Below are 10,534 nucleotides of genomic sequence, written 5' to 3' on the forward strand. Positions count from 1 at the left end.
CGAGGGTGTAGAGGATCGTGGCGAACACCCAACGGTTCTGCTCGCTGAGATCTTTTGCACCCGTTCGATAACAAAAGACGACACACAGAGCGTTTTAGGGTGTATAAGCGCAAACAGCGAGATCTGAGGGTCGGTGTGCAAGCAAGCAGGGAGGGGAATTGCGTGTCGGTGCGACCGTTTGGGTGAAAGATTTTGATGGGGGCCTAGGAAGGTGTATAGCTGTCGATGTATGGCACGAAATCGGAGCGGGGGATCGGTTTTTGCGGCGGGTGGCCCAGACGAACCAAACAACCGCGAGTACCAGCGGTGCTAGGTGCAACCTCCGGCCCTCTGCAGGTGTCTCCACGGACAAGCCCCAAATCCTCCCGCAGAATATACAGAACGGCCTGGAGAAACCGTTACTCTACGTAGACGGTGTACTCAGAGGGCTGGGTTGATTGGGGGATCCCTGTCGTTAACCGTGGTGCACTAGCAACGCGCTAAGCGCCTCCAGTGGATTTCAGTTAAATACAAAGAGTGGTCCTTTTTAATGATATCTATAACGAGATTGGAGGCAAACGTAGTGCGTTCTGTTAGGTGCAGGGCTGGGAATGATGCCAACGACGGATTTCGAGCTTACCGAATATGCCACTTATGGCAATAAATAAGAAGTAGAACACCCAAGGAATAGAGGACGGGTCTGTAGTGCAACGTACGGTTATCCTGATGTTGAGGACGTCGATCGACGCGCCTTACCTACAACGACGTTCACGGTTTGTGAATGAAACGGCTGGCCCGGCTTTGGCCGAGAGCCCGTTTCGGGGACATGCATACCCCACGATTGAATTGGTTCTCACGGGGATGAAGGTGGTCAAACGGGTCAATATTTAGTGCTTTGGATATTGGAATATCAATGTCCATGCGTACTAATATTTTCTTTATTGACGCGATATCAATTGAGGATATCGTATATACCTTTTGTCTTGATGTCCTCTTCATTGCCGGTTATAGCAGGCAGTCGCTATAAGCGATATTAGCGCTAGGTGTATAAAACACACTGTGCGCGGAAATTTTTCACACCCCCTCAGTTCTCTTGTTCGAGACTGAGGTGATATACTTTTATTTACTTTATTCCTTGTATACGAGTTTTGACTGTATTTACAGACCGCGCGTATAGGTAAAGGAACAATAAATGAGTTCTCTTGTTCGAGACTGAGACCGCGCGTATAGTGCTTATTTACATTATTGGAGTATCGCGGCGGGGGTGTAGTGGCTCCTAAAATTGTTGGCCGGACGCATTACTGTGTGCCTCTTGATCTTTTGGAGTGTTGCGCCAACGAAAGGAGCTAAAACCGTTAGATGCCCATGTGGGAGCCACGTGTTTTAGAGACCCCCCAACGTTTTCGCTGATGGCGTAAAAGTAGGCCACAGGTACAAAACGCTGCAGGCGAGGAGGTAAGAAAGTGGAAGGTGGTTGAAAAAGGCGGCGCAGAAAGATGAGAAAGAGCTGACGCAGGATAACTTAACGTGTGAGTGCTATCTACGCCGTTATCCATCGCAGCAGGGAGAACCTCTTAGGCCCATAACCAGCTAACCACATTGGGCGCCGGGGGAGCCTCTGGACCACGGCAAGGTGGGTTCTCGTTCCTAAAGGTCTTTGATTTGTGTCACTGACACTTACACGCATTGGCACGGCACCCAGCCACATGCACATGCATAGAGTGTACGCCTTCACGCATCCACAACGTGCTAACTTATTATAAAAAGACCTGGTGTAAAATCGGATGAAGGACTGCTATCGATACACAATTATTGCACAGCTGGTCAAAAAAGAAAGAGAAAAAATATGGCACCCATCGGCCAGCGCCAGCGCTACCACTTCCCGAACGCAGGACAGAACCAAGAATGAAATGAAATGAATGGGTCAGGGTTTAGGATCGTATAAAGCCCACCACTGCGAAGCCTGAAAAACGAAAACGAAAAAAAAAGGATAATTTGAAGATTGTCTATTGGTGTGCGATCCGGTTCATGAGGAATAGTATGAGATGGGGGAGTACTGGGAAGTAAGGAAAGGCCAAGAGTGGAGGTATAGGGCATTTATGTCGAATCGCTGAAGTGGTGAAGGACACGAAGAAGGGAAGAAAACCATGATGTAACGTACGCAATGCCATACTAAACTTCGCCTGCTGTAATCCCGTCGTCTTAGCCCTCGCCGTCAACACATCGGTCGAATCAGGCACATAATTCCTTGAAGTCACCCTCCCCATATGATTCAGAAGATATGCCACCGAATTATCCATAAGGTAAATTTCCTGCTCCTTTTCCCATTCCTGGTTGCTACTAACCTATTACTTGCAATTTAGTCCGTCACTACCACCGCCACCACTTCCTCCTACCCCGGAAATAGAGCCCGCAGACGAAAGACCTGACAAATTGGAATGGAGCGTGGACGACGACATGATGAAGGGAAACCATAAGGCAAAGGGGATGAGGGACGATTCATTCATCAATGATTGCTTCGATGGAAGGATAGGACCAGAGAAAAGCGATAGGCTCTAGCTCTCCAAAGGATAGGAGAAACAGATGCCTTGGAAGGAGAGGATTGATATATTGGAGTTGACGGTGATACGTAGGTAGTTTGAACGGGACGTTGTGGGGACATGGGGAATGCGCCGAGATTGCCGAGTCGAATCCAACACACTTAAGCTAGCCAGATTTCACGCTCCATTCGAACACAATGGCGATGATTCGACAGACACATGTACTTGATTCTTGGCGAGATATCAGGTTTCCCCCAAGTCACCACCATTCATCATCCATCCAAACCTCAACATCATCGCTTATGGCGGTATGCAGAAACACGCATAGACCATTACATCGCCGATGAGCAATGGGAGGGAAAATGTGTTAGAGAAAGAAATGACTGTGAATTGTTGTGCATGTAGGATGGCCAGTGAACTTTGTAAATATTTTATCAATAGTTCGCAGTCAAAAATTGGGGGTTAGATTTTTTGGGTTCTCGAGCTGAAGATCTAATTCAGCCTAGCCTGCCATGTGCAGTAGCAACATAGGAAACGCCGGAGAACACGCTCAAATGTGGACCACTTGTGCCTCGGAATGACGTCCGAGATTGGAAAGAGCATTACGTAGGTTCTTGACTGATTTGGCCAATTTCGGGGTGTATGCTCCTGGGTTAACGCCAACTAGCTGGCGCCGGATTTTGACACATTCTTCAATGAATGGGAGCGCCTCTGAGTGCCGTCCGAGACCCGAAAGAGCCAAATATAGATTTCTGAGTGACATGGCCAAATCCGGTGTGTATGATCCTGGGTCAACGCCAACTAGCTGGTGCCGGATTTTGACACATTCTTCAATGAATGGGAGCGCCTCCGAGTGCCATCCGAGATTGGAAAGAGCCAAATATTGATTTCTGAGTGATGTGGCCAAATTCGGGGTGTATGATCCTGGGTTAACGCCAACTAGCTGGCGTTGAATTTTGACACACTCTTCAATGAATGGGAGCGCCTCCGAGTGCCGTCCGAGATTGGAAAGAGCCACATATAGACTGTTGAGTGATATGGCCAAATCCGGTGTGTATGATCCTGGGTTAATGCCAACTAGCTGGCGCCGGATTTTGACACATTCTTCCATGAATGGAAGCGCTTCCGAGTGCCATCCGAGACCCGAAAGAGCCAAATATAGATTTCTGAGTGACATGGCCAAATCCGGTGTGTATGATCCTGGGTTAACGCCAACTAGCTCATAGCGCCAGAGTTGAACACTCTCTCCAATGAATGGGAGCGCCTCGGAGTGCCGTCCAAGATCCGAAAGAGCCACATATAGGTTTCTGAGTGATATGGCCAAATCCGGTGTGTATGATCCTAGGTTAACGCCAACTAGCTGGCGTTGGATTTTGACACATTCTTCAATGAATGGGAGCGCCTCCGAATGCCGTCCGAGATTAGAAAGAGCTTTGTGTAGACTGTGGAGTGACTTGGCCAAATGGGGAGCGTAGGAACCTGAGGTCACAGAAAAAAGGCAACGGTAGAGTACAACAGTGTCGTTTGCTGCCTCATATGCCTCTTGGAATCTTGAAAAAAAAACCAAATTACGGCGAAGTCGGATAAGCACATTAGCTAGTGTGCCGACAGCATCTTTCGACCTGTGGACAACAGCCAACTGGATAAGATCATGAGGTAGTTTCATCAATACAATTTGTCGATAACCCATACCTTAGCCCACTCAGGGAGTGAAGAGATACTGACGTAGGTTTCCATTCTCACACAGACTTCCATCCAGCGAGTTGCTTCCTGACTCAGAAACATAGCAACTGACCTAGCAAGCCCCTGTGATGGTTCCTGGACTCCACTGAGATGATAGACAATATGGCGACATGCATAATGAAAGTGCTCAGATAACTCGTTTGGAGGAATGCGCGGCATTTCATCTTTTTCGGACAAGTTTTCAATCAGTCCTAAGCCCTTTACAGAGCAGAAATCCTGGTTCAGGATCTCAATACATCGCAGGGCAACCCGGGCATTCTCTGTCTCCACACCTACTGGACTGCAATGAGGACTGATTGTTCGAAGATTGATCCGACCGACAATAAAATCGTGGAAAGACTGATGTAAGATGCGAACCGGAGTGTAGTGATCCCCAACTCCTGAGAGGAGTGGTGCAAGTTCAGCCAGTACATATCGAGCAGAAGACTTGAGGAAGGGCGACAAAATTGCATCCCAGGCTGTGATGGACAGAGGCTGCTGAGCAACGACCATTGCTCCCATCATAACTGGGTAATCGTGAGCAAAATCTTCATCCTCCCAAGCACATTTCTTCAAAATGCTTATATACAAGTCATCCATCATCTTCTCGGCAGGGACCTCTGGTCGTTCGGCACCAGTGTCTAGCAGACTTTCTAGTGTCCTCATAGGATTCTTGTTGGCCACCTCCATGTAGCGAAAGATGATGCTGATCCAGATAAACAAGCCATTTGCTCGTTTCGAGATCTCCTGTACCATATTATCCTCGTCCTGAAGAGTACGCTGTAAACTCCGACGTAACTCCCTTAGCTTTTGCAGCTGGAAGCGTATGAATCTAGTACAGTCCTGCACATTTGCCTCATCCAAGAGATCAATAGTGAGACGATTAATAGGGTAATCGGGGGAGAGGTAGCGATTCACGAGAACAAATTGTCTCGATGTGATGAAGAATTTGATGGAAGATGGTAGCCTGGGCACTTCGTCCCCAAGAATTTCGGCAAGGGGCTCAAGCACGTCTTTGTCACATTCATCCAGAGCGTCGATGATGATCACCATAGGACGGTCGGAAGGCGGAGGTTTACAGAGCAGAGGTAGAGCGACCAATTCCTTGAATTGCGTCGCGAATGAAGCTGTTGGGAGACTAGGGTCGTTTCGAAGAGTAGAGGTAATGAAAGTGCGGTAAGCGGGGTCATGGTCTGCCAAAGCTTGAGCTATGCCACTGAACAAAAGATTAGGCCGCGACCGTTTGCCCGCTTTGAAGAAGAACCGTAGTAACAGGGAAACATCCTCTTCACTGACACATCGCTCGGCTATCGTGAGGGCAATCGAAGTCTTGCCGGCACCGGCCACAGCAGTCAACAGCATTAGCCGGTTCTCCCCATCCCCGGTGTTGCGGCACCACGCCATGATATGCTCAATGAGATCAACCCTAGTGCCTTCTAGGCACGCCCGGGTGAGATTATAAGATGGGTCTTGGCTATCGAGGGTTTTGTCGTCGTGTGGGCGGTGTTCTGTGGACGCCAACTTGGTGCCAATTATCAAGTTCGTCATAACCTGCATCGGCAAACAATCAGAATGGTCATGGGACGTTCCTGTAAGGAAAGCTACCTGAAACGATGACAATGCCTCGTCAAAATCTTTCTTTAGGCCATGAATTCTTCCCGGGTCTCTCAAGTGAGAGAAAGTTTTTCTGATAGTCAATCGTTTCTCTACTTTTTCCCATCCTTCAATTTCGGACCTAATTTTCTGTAGCGCGCTAGGATTTGATGTGAATACGATATTGAAAACCGTCAAAACGGATACAGATTTACCCATCGAGCTCGGTAGCACTTTCCACCCATGACTTTGCCTCTGATACATCGTCGGACTCTATTGCCGAAGCTACCTTGGCCATGGTGCTTGCTATGTATTCCCCGAAATTAGTCCATTCCTTAGCGTTCACCTTAAAATTCTATGTAACGCGAACCAGGGTGAGCTTACATTGGTAAACAAGCATGAATCATTACCAACTTTAACCTCGTCGAAGATAAAGAGTGCAGCACTAGTCGCATTCTTTAAGGGTGGACACCAATCTGCGGTACCATTGATGCCTCTCAGAGTTAAAACCGCCAGGTCACCCCCTGCTGCGAGATCATTAATCTTTTGCCTCGGAGTTCCAGCCTTTTGCTGCAGCGATATGGTCGATGGCAGGCAAGTTGATGGGGGAGGGGGCTTTGGGCACGCCACAGACGTATCAATGGTATCAGGCTGTCTGGTTGTTTTTCCTGTCTGCACCGTCCTTAGGGATTCGGGTGACACATGTGCCCACAACAAGCCGGGCAGCGGCTCCAACCCAAGGACAACATCTCGAGCTTCAGAGGAAATAGCGACGGACGCTACCTCTTCATCAACTCCAGTGTCCAAGAGTTCGGGCGTCGGCTTCGGCAACGGCTGAACCTGAGGCTGTTTCTCGCCAGAAATCCCATTTTGAAAGTCAGGAGAAGGAGCCACTTTCCTATCAGCCTCAATGGCCGCCTTCCTGGATGACGTTGAGGGTCTCGAATTCGTGTGATGTCCACCCAGTGTAAGGTGTGAATCCACCAAGCCGTCGGTGAGTGGTGGGAACAGGTTTGTTTTAAGGTCAGACAACTCGAGGTTCGGAGATGAGTCCGGCTCGACGCAGGTATCTACGAGTGATCGAAAGACCTCCCCCATCGTTGGTCGCGCATCCGGAGAAAATGCACAGCAACTAGAGAGTATTTTCTCCACTGGAGAGGATTGCTTCCAGTCCCAAACTGGCCGGCCGGATTTTAACGCCTTCAGCAGTTGGGCATCATTCTTAAGCGAAGGGAAAGGACTTCCATCAAAAAGTATCTAGTTAAGCTTCAGTCAAGCGCAAGGATGTTACATTCGTCAATCACAACGGCTCACCATGGCACAACTACAGGCAAAGGAGTAAATATCACTAGATGTCGTCTTGACATCACTTTCCACGACTTCCGGGGCGCAATAGCGCAACGTGAATGAGGCCCCCGAAGATGTGTAGCCTGTCGTCAATCCGTCCGCAATCAAAGATAGCCCGAAGTCACACAACTTGGCACGCCCGGCCTCACTAATTAATATGTTGAGCTATATGTTGTCGGTCCCTTTAAATCGGTTTCATAGACAACACATGTTTACCTACAGGCTTGAGATCGCCGTGAACTACAACAGGGTCATGGTCATGAAGGTACGTCAGACCTCGAGCGACATCGAGAAGCTGTCCGATGGCGTGGGTCCCTTCAGTTCAAAAGGCCAGTTTTGTCACTGATACCACTCACGAGGGGCAGCCGATTGCAAGATGGTTTGCGACGCAGATATTGAACAAGGTTCCCGTTCGAACACCATTCGGACACCAGTGCCGCTTCTGGTACTGCGCCGCGAGCTCCAATCGCAAAACCAACGAATTTCACTATATTTCCGTGGTCCAAGTCCTTCCATGCCTTCATCTCTCTCTTTAGGTGCTGGTGAAGTACGTGGACTTCAATGTTGTCAATCCCGCTGAGAAAGCCCTCACCTTCATGGTTTTTTTTACTTCCTCTACCACAGGCGGCATGTCGCTGATAGGCGGTTTGAGAACTTTGTAGCAGACCTCCATGGAGGAAGTGAAGTGAACAAAATCAACATGTCAGTTCAGAAAACATACATTCACGGGCGCCAGAGTGCCAGATTGGAGCCATTCGGCACGATAGACCTCGGAGTAGCCGCCCCGTGCAATCAGAACCTTAGTACCAAACTGGTGACTAAGATCCTGAACACCACGAATTGTGGACAAGGCTTCCATCACAGCTGACGAAGCAGGATCCATGGTACAATTGACTAGAGCAGGACAATGATTGCGTATGGATGCCAAGGTGCACGCTCAGAGTAGGCACTTCACAGACAGCTACTGCCAAAGCACCAGCTTTTCGAAAGGAAAGAGCTTGGTTATCCCCTTATACGAATCGGATAAAACTTGAACACGTTTTTTTCCATTGTGGCCCGGGCTCATCCATTGGCAAATGCCAAGAGACAAACTTAAAAGGCAAAAGCCTGCGCGCACCAGCTGACAAATTTCTGCTTACGCCTTCACTGCAGTGGCTCCAAATGTATGCCGTGTTCTAATACTAATAACCTGTGCCTAGCCCGGGCGATTGTGCAGATCGACCTCGGAGTCGGGCCCAACATTGTACTAGTCGTTGTTTTGTTTAGTTTTGTTTAGTTGCATCTGAGTTGAGAAACCGGAGTTGCGTCCGAGTTGCATCTAGTTGGGCCTTCGTGAACCCCCCTATTGTACTAGTTGGGGCTTTCTCAGCAGCTCGGCTTATGTAAATCAACTGCACGGGACCAATTGACCCCCCCATTCACTCTCGCTGCCGTTTCAGGTAGATCTTTATCGAGCCCTCCCGTCACTGGAGCTCACGGATAGCTGGGAAGCAATTGCGTAATTCACTCTTCGTCCCATTGGTCCTTTGACCTTCTAATGTCTCGAATGGTCCGAATTAAACGATCCTTGGGTGACTGGGCGAAATTAAGTCCAATCGGTATTTCTCAGCCCACCCCACTCGGTCGGCGGTTCATTGGCACTTTCTTCCCTTCTTTATCGCCTTCTTTCTACGTAGTTGCTCTATTTTTTCACCTTTCCTCGCTCGTCGTATACACGCGAGGCGTCCTTTTATAATGCCCTCCTGCCTCCGCACGACGTCAAGATCCTTAATCGTCGATTTGTTCTGCTGTGGCAGTTGACGTGCCAGCACTTCATTCACGAAATTAAAAGCAATGGCCAGCCAGTGCACTGAAATTCAACCATGTAAACTAGATTGTTTGTAAGAACGCACCAGTGGTTACCTAGCCTTTGGCTTGGCTTTGTCGAAAATTGCTCGCAGTGTAAGTATTATTGGATCCTCAATGACCAACTCATGCCATGACCCGCTCTTGTACACTGTCAATGTGTGGCACGCTGTTCCGAACGAGGACGTTGTATAACTGTTCAGCTGAGGGCCGTGTCCTCGGGTACGTGACACATCTTTCATTCTGTGTATTTGAACCAGTGATTTGATGCGCCCTTTTGAGGCTACGTGGACATAGCCCTTACGAATGAATGATGCTCTATTGCCGAGGTAAGTATAGCACTCCACATAGTAACGTTCTCCAGACAGTTTTTAATACCAAAGTAACTGACACCACCTTTCTCTGTAAGTATAAAGGGTTTACCGACAACGCTGAAAAGAGGCATTGCAGTCCTGCCCCTGCCCGGGTCCGTAAGAGCCCCCGTTACGCCAACACACCTGGGCTAGGTGCTCCATGCGGATGGGTTCAGTGGTGGCCACCAAAGGTGTTCTTCTCGGCTGTATCTCTTCAAGCGACGTGGGCGTGGGCGAGGGTGGTGGGCGGTGGGTGTATACTGCGCGTCAAATGAGACTCGGTTGACCCAGACTTGTTGAAGGCAGCCAGGTGAAATCTACAGACGCCTCCAACCACCTCGACCAGAGGGTTCATTCGTCTTTTCACGGCCAGGGGCTTCCATCTCCTTGATGGCATTGGTCCCTTCGATTTCTCTATCAGTAAGAAACCCAGGACACCAGACCGGCCGCGTTCCCTCTTGTAGAGGGTATGAATTGGAATGGTTAGGAAGAGAGACTATTAGCGGATTCAAATGTGGCGCCGGATTCAAGCGAAGGCTCGTGGAACAGATGGCTCTGTTACCTCAACTTGTTCCTGTAGGACAGGCTCTTGAGCTCGCGATGGACGCTTTCGGCAGGAGAGACGGGTGTGGGTTCACCGAGAGCTGCCTCTGTAATTGCGGTGAAGACAAGTTCTGCCTGTGGATTATCCAGTCCTTGGGGCATTCTCGACTCTTCTTAGCCAATCAGCCGGGGTAGACGAGACTGAGCAGGGGCTCAGACAGAAATATCGAAAGCACTGTCAGGGGGTATTTCTGCCAAAGTATCGATATTTGGAAGTGTTGAAGATATTTCTGTCCAAGTATCAATTGTTGAGGGTATTTCTGTCAACGTATCAATAACTGGAAGTGTTGGAGCTTCTTCAACGTCGCCATCTGCATAACCCGCGTCGTGTTGAGCGGCGAGCGGTGGCTGCAAGCCTGCTTTAAGGTCAGACATCTCGAAGCCGGAAGACGAGTCTGACTCAGTGCAGGTATGCAGGAGTGATCGAAAGGCATTCCGCATCGTCGGTCGCGCATCAGGAGAAGCTGCACAGCAAGTGCGTAGTATTCTCTCCACTGGAGAGGATTGATCCCAGTCCCAAGGCGATCGGCGGGAATCCAACGCATCCAATAA

The 10,534-nt window shown here is 49.2% G+C and overlaps 1 protein-coding gene across 1 annotated transcript; it reads right to left on the bottom strand.

Annotated features, from left to right (window-relative positions):
• Nucleotides 1-7,697: 7,697 nt before the first annotated feature.
• On the bottom strand, nucleotides 7,698-8,430 carry EI90DRAFT_3008558 (uncharacterized protein). Its single transcript, XM_039056382.1, has 2 exons — nucleotides 7,903-8,430; nucleotides 7,698-7,848 (listed from the first exon to the last, which is right to left on the bottom strand). Exons 1-2 carry the CDS (start codon nucleotides 8,062-8,064, stop codon nucleotides 7,714-7,716), a joined length of 297 nt encoding a protein of 98 aa, XP_038907411.1. The 5' UTR covers nucleotides 8,065-8,430; the 3' UTR covers nucleotides 7,698-7,713.
• Nucleotides 8,431-10,534: the final 2,104 nt, after the last annotated feature.

This window comes from Cantharellus anzutake (assembly GCF_015039405.1).
Source record: "Cantharellus anzutake strain C23 chromosome Unknown EI90scaffold_375, whole genome shotgun sequence".
Classification (NCBI taxonomy): domain Eukaryota; kingdom Fungi; phylum Basidiomycota; class Agaricomycetes; order Cantharellales; family Hydnaceae; genus Cantharellus; species Cantharellus anzutake.